Genomic DNA, 16,704 nt, shown 5'->3' with positions numbered 1-16,704 from the left:
GTATATTTTTAAGTTTTAATTCTATTTTGAGGTGTTTATAATCTAGCACTGTTTATTTCTACTCTTTAATTTCTACTTATGTGCAATGCCTTGTTTGTTTTGCTGCTGCAACGCAAACATTTCCCAATAAAGTACCTCTTATCTTGGCACAATCTTATTTGACCTAAAGTCGCACAAATGATGCTTTTAACTTGAGTTTGTTAAACTCAAAAAGATATACATTTATTCCCAAAGCAACAAATTCACTTGATTTCAATTCAGTAGTTCTGGTCTTGCACAACCTGCCTTCTTCAGAAATTGAAAAAAAAGTTCAACACGTGAACGTTGCATGAAAAATAAATGCTGGTTTGTGTAGAAATATAAATAAAATGGTTGTTTTATTTTCTTCTGCAGCACTATAGAAATGATATAGCCACCTTCTTGGGTCCCGACACATAGGAGATCTTTACCACTAACTTGAGTTTTTTTACAGTAAAAAAATATATACATATATTTCCAAAACATGAAATCCACTAGATGTCAGATTTGGTAGTTCTGGTCGTTCTTCAGAAAGGGAAAACACTTAACTGCTGGGAATGTTACGTGAAAATAAATACTAGTTTGTGTAGAAATATAAATAAAATGGTTGTTTTAATTTCTTCTACTATGTTAGCACTTTAAGAAATGCTATTGCCACCTTCTTGGGGGTCCCGACACGTAGGAGATCTTTACCACAAGCTGCAAACGTATGTTAAGTTAACAAAGTCATTATGCCGTCTAAAAACTAAAGTGCATTTGAATCCCAGATGTTAGATCCCTCTCCAGTGTCTTTGTACAGAAGATGCTCTCTCCTCCATCACGATGCTCCAGCGTTTCCCTGCAGGCGGCCATGCCAGTGTTTGGGGTTGAGCGAGGGGTGGCAGTGATGCATGCTGGGTGATATACGTAGCGTGCCAGCTGTCACTATCAGTGTTTGGCTGCAGAACACACACTGCTGTGATAATCCATGCACACAGAGTGTAGAACATCTCTGAGCTGGTGCAGGTACCTTCAGCTCATTGATATTCCTGGCTGTGGATCAGGAATCAAACTCTTCCAGGGAAGGAGAAGATAAAAGAAACACAGGAAGCAGAGCGGGAAGGACTTCCTGCTGTTCCTGGGAGAGAAAGCCTGGTCTCTGCATGGCTAGGTTAAGAAGAAGTTAAGTATTTAATCTAATTCTAATTCTATAATATCGTGCATTTACGTATCTGCCACTGCTAAATACTGTTAATATTTACTCAATGTATAACAATTATTAAGAAACTCTGTAAACACACCGTACCTCAAAAGGAGCAGGGAGAAGAAAATAATAGATGGTCTGTCCTTCATATTTTCGTATTCACAGCCAGTCATTCAAGTATCGTAGGAAAATAAGAGAAACACAAAAACGTACAAAACAGACTTAGTTCCCCCTAGACCAGAGGTGTTAAAACTCAAGGCCCACGACTTCATTTTATGTTCCTGGGAAACAAAGCCTGGCCGCCGGGGGACAGATTAAGGTTACCCCGGTATCTAAAGCCGGTGTTGGTTTCATATCTGCCGTGTTCATGGAATGAGGATCTTCTCAAGGACTGCTGGAGAGCAAAGTGCTCCCCGAGCCCCTGAGCAAACACTCCTAATGCAGCGCCGATCAATGCCCTGATCCTCTGGAGTTACACGCTCCCACATTATTACCCTCACTCGGTAACATCATCGTCTCTCACAGCGCTTCTGGTTTCCAGACTTAATGCATTATGGGAACATCTTAAAGGCCATTCCACTGGTTTTTCTGTAGAAAGATCGAATAACAGTCGGCCAGTTAAAAGGAAACAATCCTCTCCTTGTCACCGGGGCTTTTCAGTTTGAGACAGAAACGTATTATAGGAACAGTAAGATCATGGTCCCTCACAGGGTTCTGGTTTCCAACAGTACTGCAGCCTGATTACTCACAGACCATGTTGGAGTTATATTGAAGTGTAATCCAATAATATCAATACCTACAATAAGAGACGTTAAAATGGCATCATCTACCTGGTTTCTCTGACTTATAGGAAGCCCCCCCCCCCCATGATAAACGATTTACAGCGATGTGTGAAATGAGTGTTTGTGATGTATGCAGTAAAACGTTATGGCTCCTTCAGTTTTTATGGATACAGCTAATGTGAAAAAGACGCTTAAAAAAGCCAATAAAATCTGACATTTAGGAGATCTCCTCCTCATCCGCCAAACGGTAAACATGTTATCTAACCTTTGAGATTTTATTTTGAACATTTAAAGGGAAAGACGTATGGAGAAAACGTGGCTAGGTTTAGTCAAATTAAAGTATTTCTAATCCTGTTTCCAGATGTTTGAATTCTGCTTTTCGGCCAATATGGAGAAGAAGCTCATTTTGAACTCCTCCACAACGACTGGGTAAACCATGGAGCGTATCACATGGACGACTAAATGGATTTGTGGTAATATATAGATTTTGTTTTCCACTATAGTATTTCATTTCTGACCCCCAAATAGCTCGCAGTAACTTGATCCTTCTCATGTCCTGATTACTGGCAAAGAGTTCATGCATTATGGGAACATCTTAAAGGCGATCCCACTGGTTTTACTGGAGAGAGATCGAATAACACTCAGCCAGTTCAAACTGAGCAAAGATGAGGAGATAATCCTCTCCATGTCAACAGGCTTTTTCTATCTCAGTTTGAGCCTAAAGACATATTTTAATCAGCGAGACAGGCTCTTATAATGGGAACGTATCACTGGCGTCCCTCAGGGCTCCTTTCTGGGCCCTTTTCTCTTTTTTCTGAACACCAAAAAACGTTGTAATTCAGTCACTTCTTCTACCAAAGCAATCAGAATCAGAAACAGCTGTTTTACCAGGTTGGTTCAAACATACGAGGAATTTGACGATGTAAGTTAAGGTCTGTACTAGTTCAGTTCATCCAAGTGGACGTTTGCACCAAATTTGAAATAATTTCCGAAAGGGGTTCCTTGGATATCCGTTCATGAGAATGGGCCGACAGATAGGCAACTGGAAAACAATCAAATATGAGCCAAAACTGTGGACTTGATCCATCGCAAATGAAACAGTCCGTGGAAGTTATGAACACAGGAACGAAAATGAAACCCTAATTTCCAGGAGATAAGACGCAGTGACTTCTATATGTGTAAAAAACTGAATCTATATGGCCTGCTCTCCCATGATATTATACAGATGTTGGTTCCCAAAGTTAGAACGGGAAAACACGCTTTTATATATGCTACCCTTCTGCCTGGAATAATGTACAGAAGGAGCTGAAACTGTCAGATTGTATCACTATAAAACACAAACACTCTTGGTCGATGTGATTGCTTTTATTTCCTCTAATTGAAGTCGTTTTAAAATTGTGCCATTTCTATGTTTTACGACAGCTGTATTGTCTGTGTTTTATTTGTTGTAACATTGTTGATGCCACCCTCTTGATCAGGTCGCTCTTGAATAACACATTTTAATCTCAATGAGACTTTTCACCAGGTTCAAAAGACAGGACATGAACAACATGAAACACAGGGCTGCACACACTTGTAACTAAATCCATTATTCTAAAAAGACTTGATCATTCAGTCCCTTCTTCCACCACAGCTATGTAAGTTAAGGTCAGTACTAGTTCAGTTCATCCAAGTGGATGTTTGTATCACATTTGAAGGAATTCCCTAAAGGCGTTGATTTGCTCCAGGACATGAACAGGTTAGCTTTGGATTCAATCATCATTACTTTCCAACAGAGAAAAGCACTTGCAGCTAAATCCGATATTCTACACACGAATAACATGACACAACCAAACCAGAGGGTCATTGGATGTAATGGAAACACTCATACCTGACAGTCCACAGGTGTGTGTGCACTCCGACCACGTCGACCAATCAGAGAGCTGACAGTTGACGGGACATTCGACCACACAGGAAGCGTTCATCTGCCACTTCCTGTCCAGGCCCAGCTGCAGGAGGAGAGGTGGTGTTAGTTACTCTGTATGTGCGTACAAACTGTACGTCAGGGGCGGCCCGTTCTAATTGGCCCTCGTCAAATTCTTAAAGTATAAGGTATATGGCCCCCACCTGAAACTCCTGCTTGTTTTATATTGCACTTCTTAAATATATATGTGAGCGTATATTACACAGTAGTTTTCATGTGTTAATAAACCCACTAATCAAAGACATTCAGTCGATTAGAGCTGAGAACATATTCTAACGAATCCTAGTTTTATTTCCATGACAAGCTTTAAAGACCCTTCATATTTCCCCTTATTATAATCAATCTGAGTCTTCTGCTTTAAGGGATGAGCTGCAACAGGAGAACTGAAACCCTGTGGAGAGCTGGGATGTTTCTTAAATCCTAGAAAGTAGAAAGCATACATTGAAATACATTTGATTGATTTCGCTAACTTATAACTGAACTTATGAGGCTAAATACCTCTAGTGAGCGGCCCAGCCCTTTGTATGTTTTTCAGCATCCGGCCCTCAATGAAAAAAGTTTTGACACCCCTGCTGTACGTGACCTGTAACAGGAAGAGCCTCAGGACTCACCTCCTTACAGAACTTCAGGTCCACAGACTTCCCGTCGCTGCGAACACAATCCAGCATCCGGGTTTTAATCCCGTTTCCACAGACGGCTCGCTCACTGAGCTGACAGGTACTCCAGTCTGCAGAGAGACCTCAGTAAGACTCGTACAGAAACAATATAATGTAACATCGCTGTACTGTGAACTCTGCAGAGATGCTCAATTACATGATAGCTTGATTTAGAGACGGATAGCTAACGTGTCTTCATAGCTCCTCAGAGCAGAGCATCTACACCACAAGACTCTACAGAGGTATTACAAGTCCTCATGAGATGTTCCTGTCACATGTCATAGGAATACAGAGTCAGATAAGAACAGTGTAAGCAATAAGGTATAGTACAGTATTGGGAAAGGTGTATTTTACAGTAGAAATGCGATGTTTGAACTAAAGATCACACACAGTTAGGTACTGGGAGAATAAGATATATAAAATGTAAAGTATAAACTGTGGTATAAATATGATCGTGTTACCGGTGATGTTGTATGAGTAGTGGAAGCAGTTGGTGTTGAGTTTGCAGATCTCCGTCTCCTCTGACGGAGGACACGTCTTCCCGTCTCCAGGCTGACGGAGGGGGGGCGCTGTCCTCTCTCTGGAGCTGTTCCCCCCACAGGGCTGAGGAGAGAGAGGACATTAGTGAGCAGACCTTAAGATGTCTTCAGCTAAGGTTAACCACAGACCTTGTGTTTGTATTCATGCAGTCTATGAAAAGAGTCTTGTGAGCACACTGACTTCACGCCACTCAACAGGACTAAACCCTGATCAGGATCTGATTCCAATCAAATTCAACTGTGTTGTTTTGTGACACAGTGTGCGACAACATGATCTGCCCTCAACTGACACTTTGTGCACATTTATGCTTAAACATTTATCTGAATGTGTATTAGTATAAACAGTCCACAGCTTGGATAGCATGTGTTTCAAATATGCATAAAGATAAAAACCTCCACAGCTACTCTGAATAGTTATCACTGCAATGAATAGTATTTCATTTCATCTTACTTTACAATATTTAACTTTACATTCTGTCAAATGACATTGTGTTCCTGACTGTTGTCATCTGTCCTCTCATTGCACGCAGAACACAGAGCCCTGACAGAGGGACTATATGTGGTTCATATAAGTACCAGGGGACAGGGGGTCCAGACCCCCCAGTCTGAGAGCACACAGTCCTCGGGGCAGGGTAGTCGGCTGTTCCTCGCTCCGAGGGGCATCTCCTCCGGGTCGCAGAGGTAATCCTCCACCTGCTCCGAGGGCCCGTCGATGGTGTTCAGCATGCACCTGCACACGGGGGGGATTCATGATCAGAGTCATAATGAATAAATAACATATATAAATAATATATATATATATATATATATAACATAAATAAATAATAGTTGTATTGATAATAACAACAATTTAGAAAATATATTAAAAAAATACAATCAAATAACAATAATAAAAACAATAAGGATAATAATACAAACATAATATTAATAACAAGTGTCATTAAAACAAGTATAGTATAAATTAAAAGTGTATTAAAAAACAAGAAAGCAAGAAGAATAGTAATAACTCTGAGAAAGTCCCAGCGTGTTTCTTTATCATCCGTGTTTCCTCCGGGTCTCTCTTACCTGACCTTGCGGGTCTGAACCCCCTCCCCACAGTTCTCCTTCAGGTCCACGTTGCTGACCTTCCACACGCTCCACGGCTCAGACCTCCAGACATACTGACCGCAGTCACTGAGGCACGGCACCACCTCGTACACCTGGAGCAGGGAAGATCAAGAAAACACAGAAAGAAATACACAGAAACACATTAAACACAAATATATACATAAAAAACACAAGAAATCACGTATCAAAGACACAAAAACTAATAACAATACACAATGAGAAGTGTTCTCACCTGAGCCTGAGGATGGCATCCATTCATGAAAGAAGAGAAATAACAAATAAATAGATAATTAATTCAGATTATTATACTCAAGGATTCAACAGAGATATACATGAAGTAATATATTAACATAAAAACGCTACTATTTATTATAATATACTAATTTTTACATATTTATTGTTGTAATATATTTTAGTGTCAGTCTTACATTTAATGTGTTTATTCACATATTTTTATTTTATTATATTTCCTAGCGCAACTTTTACAAAATCCAATTAACCCGGGAAACTTAATGAGACACATCCACCCTTTTAAGCATTTACCTCCCCCCCCCCTCTTCACCTGGTTGACGTGGTCCAGTTTGGGGCAGGGTCTCCCCCCGTTGTACGGCTTCTCTCGGAGCCACTTGGACCGGACCTTCACTCCGCTGCCGCACGACTTACTGCAGCGAGACCAGTTGGACCATTCGCTCAGTTTGCAGTCTGACGGACACGGGATGATGCACGCCTCCTCGATGTAGCCTGCAGACACAACACATTCACAATCATCATCATCATCATCATCATCATCATCATATTTGAGAATTATTATTGTTTATTTTTTATTATTCTTTTTTTTTTTTTTGTACTTTGTTATAATTATTAATTTGAGTGAGAGAAAAAAAGAAAAAATATATATATATATTATTGTTGTATGTTTTTGTTTCTGACATGTTCAATAAATTGACTAACATTTTTTTTTTTTTAAATCATCGTGCTATCTAAGAAGAGAAGAGAGACTCCAAAGACTTCCATCTCTGGATGTCTGTGCTTGCTCTGAAACACCAGAGTCCCTCAACAGGAGGAGGTTAGCTTTCCTCGAAGGCGTCCATGAGATCTGAAATGAGTTCATGTTTGGTGTGGAAACAGTGGCCATCAAATCTAGAGTTATAGACCATATATCTGCTGTTGGGGGATTCCCAGACCCAATGAAGTCACGGACTCACAGGAAGTTGTAGTTCCACCGTTTGGCCACTACGGGAATGAGCTTCTATCTGAATACGATACGCGTGTGTTTAGGCCTCACCGTGGCTGTTGCAGCGCGACGTCTCCACGATGCGGTTGTCCTGGTCGTAGCACACCATGGCCTGGAACCTGTACCCCTGCCCACACTCCTTGATGTCTCCCTGCACCTTCATGCCCAGAGAGCCCTCCAGCCGCCCCCCGTCCGGCAGCACACAGTCAGACCAGTTGCCCACCGGCTGGGCGTTGTACTTGTTGCAGGGGCAGTACTGCGTCTCGCTGAGAGGGAACACCTGGTTGTTCTTACACTGGTCACGCTTCTTGCTCTTACCTGCAGGGAACCATGGAGAACGTTTAAGAGATTTAAAACTATATTGTTCTGCAAAATGCCCCCGCCTACATTATCCCCTCTGCACTAAACCTGGCTGTCACGATATTGTTCCACACACCGTACCCATCCTGTTACATTCATATTCATACAGTTACATCTCTCTATCCTTATGCATACTTATATGTGTATACACAACCCTATACCTGCTGTTAGTACATCTGATTTATTTAAGTTTCATCTTATTTTGTATCTTATCATCGTACAGTCCAACTGCCTGTCTGTCTTACTGTGTAAATGACTAACTGTAACACTGAGGCTGATTGGTGTAAAACATGAGTAAAGTCCTCTTTCCGCTCTTTCTCTCCAGATGTCCCCAGCGAGGTGTCACTCACCGACCAGCGTCCTCTTGCGGGTCCGGACCCCCACACAGTCCACGCTGCAGGAGGAGAACTTGGACCAGAGGCTGAGCTGACAGGTTTCCTCACAGGGAAGCTGGCAGAGCTGAGTGAGGGGCGGCATAGAGCTGGAGAACTGAAGACACGCCTCCACATCCGCCTGGCCGCCGTCCTGCTTCCTGCACGACACCGCTGCAGAAACACAGATTCACCAGGGGTTAGAGGAGGAGGGGGTGCAGGAAGGAGTCCTACACACTTATCCTCACTTCCTGTCCCCTGGACCCTAACCCGAATGTTTTAGGATGATTATCAACCAATCGTCTTTCAGCTACAAGAGCAAAGCCTGTGTTCCCTCTCCTGTAGCGTGTTCTATATGTTAGTGCATGTAAATGGTCTGCAAAGACTCAAATCCCTAATCCCCTACATCTAAGCAGCTTCAGGTGCAATGCAGCTTTAGTATTATGAATCCTGAAGTAGATGTGATTGAAGCACGACTTAATATGCCCTTAAACTGTCTCTTGGTATGTTTACAATAACACACACACACACACACACACACACACACACACACACACACACACACACACACACACACACACACACACACACACACACACACACACACACACTCAGTGAAGGCAGTAGAAGGCTGTCTCCTGGTGCGTCTGTGTTGAGTGGAGGTGAAGAGGTTCAGAGGTTCAGAGGTGGAGAGGTTCAGAGGCTCAGAGGTTCAGAGGTGGAGAGGTTCAGAGGTTCAGAGGTTCAGAGGTTCAGAGGTTCAGAGGTTCAGAGGTTCAGAGGTTCAGAGGTTCAGAGGTTCAGAGGTTCAGAGGTTCAGAGTGTCAGAGGTTCAGAGTGTCAGAGGTTCAGAGGTTCAGAGGTTCAGAGGTTCAGAGTGTCAGAGGTTCAGAGTGTCAGAGGTTCAGAGTGTCAGAGGTTCAGAGGTTCAGAGTGTCAGAGGTTCAGAGGTCAGAGGTTCAGAGGTTCAGAGGTTCAGAGGTTCAGAGGTTCAGAGGTTCAGAGGTTCAGAGGTGGAGAGTGCAGCTTAGAGGATTGTGTTCCAGGTAATGGAGCTTAACGACAGGAGACTCCTCAGCTGGAGCAGCAGATCAGATGTAATGGTTTCTGTCTGAGCGTGCACAGATAACACGTCCACTGACGGCTTCAACACACACTTCTATAAGTAGCCTAAAGGAACAGTGCACGTCTTATTCTGCAGGGAAGTTAACTCCCTAAATGTTATTACAGCCATCGTGTAAAAACAAGATTTCCTTTTCCCCCGACGGCTTTGAAGACAATGATTTTATAAAAGCAAGACTGAGACAAAACTTGTTTTTTTAACAAACTACTGCATGTCTTATGTCGTAATATGTTATTAATGCCAGCGTAAATGTCCCCGCTGTGGGACTGATAAAGGAATTCTGATTCTGAATCGTACGGTGGCTAACAGGTGCTAACGCACTACAACCAACCAAACCTCTGACATCAGGGGGAACACGCTGCAGCTTCAGAAAGGAAGCAGATAAAGAAACCCAAATGTTCCTCATGAAGAAACTTCTCCAGCAACTTGACAACACATGCAGCATTTAGAGAACATTCAGCAGCTTGAGGAGACATGCAGCTTACTAGTTTACTAAACGCTGCAAATACAAAACTCTGCCGGTGTGTCCCCGTGTGTCCGTGTGTGTCTGTGTGTGTCCGTGTGTGTCCGTGTGTGTCCGTGTGTGTGTCCGTGTGTGTCCGTGTGTGTCCGTGTGTGTGTCCCCGTGTGTCCGTGTGTGTCCGTGTGTGTCCGTGTGTGTCCGTGTGTGTGTCCGTGTGTGTCCGTGTGTGTGCGTGTGTGTCCCTGTGCGTGTCCGTGTGTGTCCGTGTGTGTCCCTGTGTGTCCCCGTGTGTGTCCCTGTGTGTGTCCCCGTGTGTCTGNGCCTCTGGCCTATCCAGCTCAATACACGTGTGGAAAGTCACTAGAGAGGGACAGGCTTAGTTGCAGTATTCGTGAAGGCAAAGTAGACTCTTTGTTGGTCCTCTCTTCCATTGTTGTGCAGTGCCTCAATTCAAGAAGAATTCTCTTGAGCTGCCCAAAAAATATTCTCTCAGGCACTAACAAACAATCCAATTGCGCCAACAGCGATCTGCACAGATACCGGTGCCTATTGTTGAAGAAAATAGTTTGGTGATGTGTAGTTTTATGAAGTATTCAGTCTAAACACGTGCAACTTGTTCAATATCACCTGTCGAGACTAACTTCCCCTGGATATATGGCCCACAGGACTCTAGTCCAGCAGAATATTAAAGGACTTTTGCTGCCCCAACAGTCTCATGCTACTGATACCAAAACAACAAACGTACATTTACCCTAAAAATATATTGGAATGAATGATTGAATTCAAATCTCAATACTGAATAGTATTAGAAATGAATTTTACAAAAGAATATATTAAATATGTTTGACAGCATTCGTTGCGTATAAAATAAAAGCGCAAATAATGGGGTGTTTTTGGGAGGGTTCTAATTACAGGATTAGTTAGAGCTGAGGGCTTTCAAACGAAAGTTCCTTTTCTATACAATGAATTTAAGCGATGACTGAAGAGCCAGTAAAAGCTCAACATAAAATGCCAGGCAAGCATCGATATCAAGCCCAAAGTTTTACCAAACACACCACGGCTCTCGACTGAGATATGGGAGCCAAAAGCATGCAAAAGCTTTTCGTTCTCCCTCTTGCAAAGCTGCAGCCACTCTTATTTATAGCTCAAAGACCAGTGGAATGCCCATTCTTACTAGTCTAGTGCCTTTTCGTTTCATTATAAAATTGTACTGGTAATTAGTGTCAATTATTTGATTAGGAATGCTGCTGAGTGCACTTGTATTGTTCACGTCTCTCTTTCATTTTAAGCGTATGCATCTTTTTTTAAGAAAAAAAAACATTTTTACCCTAGTTTAAGCCGTCCCCACTGTTCATAAAGTTGTCAAGTGCTTTTCTTCTAGCACACTTGACAAACAAGGATAAGAGTAATGCAAAACAGGATGAGCAACATGAACCACAGACACACATGGCCTTTTCATTTCATTTCCGACATCAATGGGAAGATCCGTTACTCTAGCTGTCAGCGTCCTGACAGCCCTCATCCTAATCCTTGCCAAAGAGACTGCCTTGCAATTACCCCTAGCACTATGCCGTGTGCTGCTGTGTGTGTGTGCTGTTGGTGTGCTGTGTGTGCTTGTGTGTGTGTGTGTGTGTGTGTGTGTGTGTGTGTGTGTGTGTGTGTTTGTGTGTTTGTGTGTGGTTGCTGTGTGTGTTGGTGCCCTGCTGATGTGTGTCAATGGAATCAAGATGTGCTTCAGTGTAATGGTGTCTTTGTGTGTGGATGTGCGTGGATAAATGGATATGATCCAATGTGAGTGTGTGTCTTTATGCATGCCTGAATGAAGCCTAGTTGCAGCTCTCTCTTTGCAATTCTCCCGTCACTGGAACAGGAACATCAGGCCAGCAGTGTGTCGCAATCAAGGCATTTACCCCCGTGTATATAAAAGAGAACACAGAACAGAAACGAAGTTGTTCTTGAGCTAAGACTGACAGTAAGTGTAACCTAACTTAAGGTAGTAACTGCCTTAAATGACATGTGATAGTCTAAGATGAGACAAAGACGTGTGGTGCTTATGCGAACTATGTACTCGGTAGTGTTCGTCGGTTCTGTTGTCTAATTGGTGGAAAGTTCAATTTAAGTCAAAGTTTTTCGAAAAGGATCGGACCTCATACAAAAGGCAGATTCGGCTGTCTGTGTCGGTGTCCGTCGGTGTAGTCGCGGAAGAGGATGTGTCCCAGTCGGTACGTCACTATGCCGTGACGAAACTGATCGGACGGACACAGAATTTACTCGTGGTCGTGATGAACGCGAGAGACGAGAGCCCTCGAGCTTGGGGGGGGGTTCCAGATGTGAGTGAAACCCTAAATGAACAGTCGCGGGAACAAATGGGGCGGGATCACTGGGCGCGTGAAGCCGTCTTTTACAGGAAACACTCGAAAACCGAAAGAGTACAGTTTTATACACGCTGTTTTGGGCCAGTAAGCTGAACTAGAAGCATTAGTGGTAGTTGCGCGTTCGAAGGTTAGCTCTGATACACCTATGAGCAGTGCATGAAATGACAACTATTCCAAGAACTTCCCGTCACAAAAAAGTTGAAGTCCGAGGTAGGGGCGAGGGGTTGTGCCTACGTCGGATAATGGCGGCTGGGGGGTGCGATGACGTTTAGCATTGGTAATTATTCGAGAACCTATCAGGTATGATTCATAGACTAATGGTAAAACATGGCTTCGATACCAAGTAGACAGGTGCCTATTTAGATTCGAGATGTTTTTTTTTTGGATTCATGATAACCTTCCTCAGCCTTATTCAACAATCTGTTTCCGTCTTAATAGCTCTCTCTGCTCTACGTCCTCTCTTATGTAATTCATAACTCAACACTGAAGACTCTCGTAGATACCCCCGTCCCTTGTCTCTGACGTTTTACCTCACAGGCCACACTTCGAGTCCAACACTAGGATCTGTGCCCGCGACCTGATGTGGTTGTGTGTAGAGTTCTAGTGTCAACGTAGTGTTTAGTTAGTAACGAGACTGTTCTTTGAGTTGACAGTACAGTGGTCGTCTGTCGTTAGAGTCGCCGTCTGACTCTGTTTCATGTCATCGTACCAGCACAAGTGTGTTAACTTGGATGAAGTGAGGAGAAGTCAGGGTACGGGGCGAGTTCTAACACAAGAATAGGTATACGTCCGAAGTGCCATAATAGCTTGTTTACTAGAACAATATTGTTAACACGATCTACCACAGTAAGAAGACAGCTATGTACACGTCATACTGGGCAAGATGAAGAGGAATGTCGTAGTGTGACATCTGTCAACAGAGTAGACAAAAGACGTAGAATAGAATGTAGAAGCAGATTCAACTAGAGAAGATGAAAAAAGGAGGTAGAAGATTAGGCAAACAAACATTTAGACAGTAAGGAGAGGGTAGGACCTCCGGACGATCATATGTCAAGCTATCGATCACATAACGTCCAACTACGAAGTCGTCTTTACGACTAAGGCCTGCTGCCAGTTACAACAATCTCGCACGAAGTTGTACGCTTACACGAACAGTATAAGACGCAACAGTGGACATTGTTGACGTGTTTATAGTACGTATGAAGCAAGGACAAGTGTGTACTAGACGGAGTAGTTGTAATAGTGCCTGGGGACTGTGTTTACAAACATCCAAGCGCACAAAAAAGTGTCACGTCATTTGAGTTGTGACACCGAGTCACCGACACGCTAATCTTGAAGTTGGTACGAGTGCACAGGGTCGGGTGTGTTTGTGACTGTAATAAATACTCGGCTAACAGGATTGCACTAACATTTTTACACCGTATTATGTACACATATTAAGGTACCACAGTTAACATACTCGCATCCGGTTGCGTGTCCCACTCTACGGTCTCACTCTTCTCACATGGAAAATCGCTTAAGCAGATGTCCAAGTCTGTGTACCCAACCACCAGTTTTATACAGCACATCGACGTGACGTACACATGATTACAGACAAGCCACTCTCAGTAGACTGCATAGAAGTTGCAAACTAGGGACTGAGTGTAAACCAAATAATTCGAAAGTCCACGAAACCCTTACATAATTTGTCGAGTCTTATCCATTTGACTTAAGTGGTATCGGGAGCTCGGGCCTATCGTACACAAGTACACGAAACTTATCAAGTGTCAGAATATTAACTCGAAGCCACACTAATCCCTAACGAAGGAACAAGATGCCCAGGTAAAATGTCCTACGACATGACACTACAGAAAGTTGAGCTCAATCAAAAAGGGATGCTCGTGGAAAGAATCTCTGCACAGAAGCAGACTATTATTTTGATCCGATTCCGATTCGTCAAAAGCTCAAGTAGTTAGTCCAACTCATCCAAGGTTTCGTCGTCGCCGAACAAGTCCGAACGCCGTAAGAAACGACGCCGTCGATGCTCAGTTGCGTCTCGTTACAACCCTCTTTTGACAAGTCCCCTTTCTTACACTTTCCCTTGGCACATCCTTCTGACCTTCCCAAGACCGACTAAACTTTGTGTCTGACCACCTCGAGATACACCGAGTCTACTCAGACGAAAACTCTTGCGACCCTGACGTTCAAAGGTACCTAGCGAAGTAACGTTCGTCGTAAACCTTTCGCTACAAATTACCGATCAGCGACTGTCGTCAATAAATGTTCAGTAAGACTACGTGCACTAGAGCGTGTTACATGACTCAAAATTCTGTCTATTGTGTACACCATTCATGACTTAGGATATTAGTTCACCGACACTACGCTCTGTGTTCTTACGGGATGGTCGATGACCTATTCGTATTGTCTGCAAAACGAGCAGTAGATCTTCGTTAATACTATCAAGAGGACTAAGAGTGCACGTTAGGGACCGAGTATGAAAAAACAATGTGTGGTAATATACGACTTAAACGGACACCACCCGTATACGAAATCACCGTACGAAGCTAAACATCTGAACCTCACTGATCTGTGACCTTTGTGACGACTGATGTCATTTGTTGTCTCGTATACCTCAACCGTCCGGTACAGATCTCAAGTTATCGACGAAATACAAAGCCCAAGGCAACGTACTCAGTGGCTACTATTAACGTGAGCGAAGATTTACCCATGTATGTATTGTGTTTGACCTGACCAGAGGAGAATGAACGACCGACTCAATAAGTCCACCTATTCCTTAGGTTAACTTGACCGACGTACGTAATAAATCAGTCAGAGAAGACCGTTTTGAAACTTTAACGGTCGCGCTCAACCAGAGGGTCATGTAGACCGTGCAGGAATCACGAGAGATAAGGTTCATGTTAACAGGAGTAAATCCGGAACGCGTACTCTTCATCTGTCTCGGGAAACGAAGTAATGCGTAGTCATTGGTACAAGTCAAGAAAGGTCTCTTGAGTATGCCTACCTGCGGACTTTAGGCAGAAACCCACAACATGTGGCGTATATCACTTCAGGAAAGTATACCCTAAAAGAGTACAGTGATAAATTATGTTTCACTAGTTATATGGAGACGCATGGGGCCGCTAGATCGATCCATTCTCGAGGTGCGAAGGAAAAGTCCGTCGGTATTAAGTCTGAGTTCTGAATACGAGCTAGTATGTCTAGACGATATAGATAAATATTCAATACCAGCGTAATTAGCACTAATGTAAATTATTTCGATAAGGACAGCCAACACCAAAAACTGCGCGTACTGTAAATCCGACTCTAGCGATGACAACTTAGTATGCTAGTCGAAAATAATTAGCCACTGAGTCACCCGTATCTATGAAGTCCATTCTGTCGTAATGAGCCAAATAATCACCGTGGGCGGAGTAATAGGTTCATAGTTTCCTTGTGAGAATGAGAGCAGTGCTAGTCGGACACAGGGTAACAGGACGGTAGAATCCAGTAATTGACGTGCTTCTATGACTGCGAGTACATCTAGATTCACTCGGAATTAACTTATAGAAAATTGTGATCACACTAAGTATTTTATTTATAATTATCAAATTATATTTAGGCATATGTCGTACAATCAAATCACACGGAGTGGAGAGAACGTCGTTGTGTAGTTCGATACTGTTTCCGCGACTATACATAATTCAACTTATCCAGTTACACACACTCCGTTACGTAGGTCTACCTGCAGGACACAACTCTACCAGGGAGGTGAAACAGAGACCATCTTGTAACCTGATTATACAAGGACCACTTCATTCCCAGTCTTGCGTCTTGCGTCGGAATGCTATCTGGACGATGAAACACACATATTAGACAAACAATTTACACATCCGTGTCGCCGTACAACGGTTCTGACTCGCAGCGCTCAGAGTTAAGCCTTCTGCTCACGACGTCCACGTAACGATTGAATAGATGCGTGTCGTCGTCTACCAAAAAGAAGAGTGTCAAGTAATAAGACAGAGAGAGACTAACCTGGCACGTCTGTTGTACCCCTGTTTAATCCATCTCTTAGTTCGCTCCATGGGTACGTAGACTCCATAGTTGTCTCCACTCTACGTCCGACTTACAACGGCAACCACTGGACGGTGCACGAACGTACATGTTCGTTGTCGTCAATGTGTGTGAGTATACAACGTCAGTATGGTCTGTTTGCGACAGGTTGTCTCTTCTAAGTACATAACAATTAATCGGTTGCCAGTGGTCGCGTCTTCTACTCTACATACTTTAGTTCGCTGGTACTACAATCAGAATGTACTCCATTCATCTGATCGTCTGTCCCGCCTGTCGACGCCTCACTGACTCTTATAGTATTAAGACACAGAGTGATGTCTGTTGTGAGACATCCATCCGGTGTATTGTGTGTGTGTGTGGTGTGTGTGTGTGTGTGTGTGTGTGTGTGTGTGTATGTGTGTGTCGTTGTGTGTGTGTGTGTTGTGTGGTGTGTGTCGTGTGTGTGTGTGTGTGTGGTGTCGTTGTGTGTGTGTGTGTGTG

The 16,704-nt window shown here is 43.2% G+C and overlaps 1 protein-coding gene across 1 annotated transcript in view; it reads right to left on the bottom strand.

Annotated features, from left to right (window-relative positions):
* Positions 1 to 2,750: 2,750 nt before the first annotated feature.
* Positions 2,751 to 16,704, bottom strand: part of LOC104961547 (thrombospondin type-1 domain-containing protein 7A-like) — a 15,235-nt gene continuing 1,281 nt past the window's right edge. The window contains exons 2-11 of the mRNA XM_010789856.1: positions 8,193 to 8,387; positions 7,534 to 7,800; positions 6,811 to 6,989; positions 6,481 to 6,486; positions 6,207 to 6,340; positions 5,718 to 5,871; positions 5,064 to 5,205; positions 4,558 to 4,673; positions 3,854 to 3,971; positions 2,751 to 2,797 (exon numbers count right to left, since the gene is read on the bottom strand). Coding sequence (XP_010788158.1) covers positions 2,751 to 2,797; positions 3,854 to 3,971; positions 4,558 to 4,673; positions 5,064 to 5,205; positions 5,718 to 5,871; positions 6,207 to 6,340; positions 6,481 to 6,486; positions 6,811 to 6,989; positions 7,534 to 7,800; positions 8,193 to 8,387 — 1,358 coding nt within the window. The remainder of the gene's footprint in view (positions 2,798 to 3,853; positions 3,972 to 4,557; positions 4,674 to 5,063; positions 5,206 to 5,717; positions 5,872 to 6,206; positions 6,341 to 6,480; positions 6,487 to 6,810; positions 6,990 to 7,533; positions 7,801 to 8,192; positions 8,388 to 16,704) is intronic.

The sequence above is a fragment of the Notothenia coriiceps genome, unplaced genomic scaffold, assembly GCF_000735185.1.
Source record: "Notothenia coriiceps isolate Sejong01 unplaced genomic scaffold, NC01 NC01_scaffold00033420, whole genome shotgun sequence".
NCBI lineage: Eukaryota > Metazoa > Chordata > Actinopteri > Perciformes > Nototheniidae > Notothenia > Notothenia coriiceps.
This window is presented reverse-complemented; position numbering and strand designations above follow the sequence as displayed.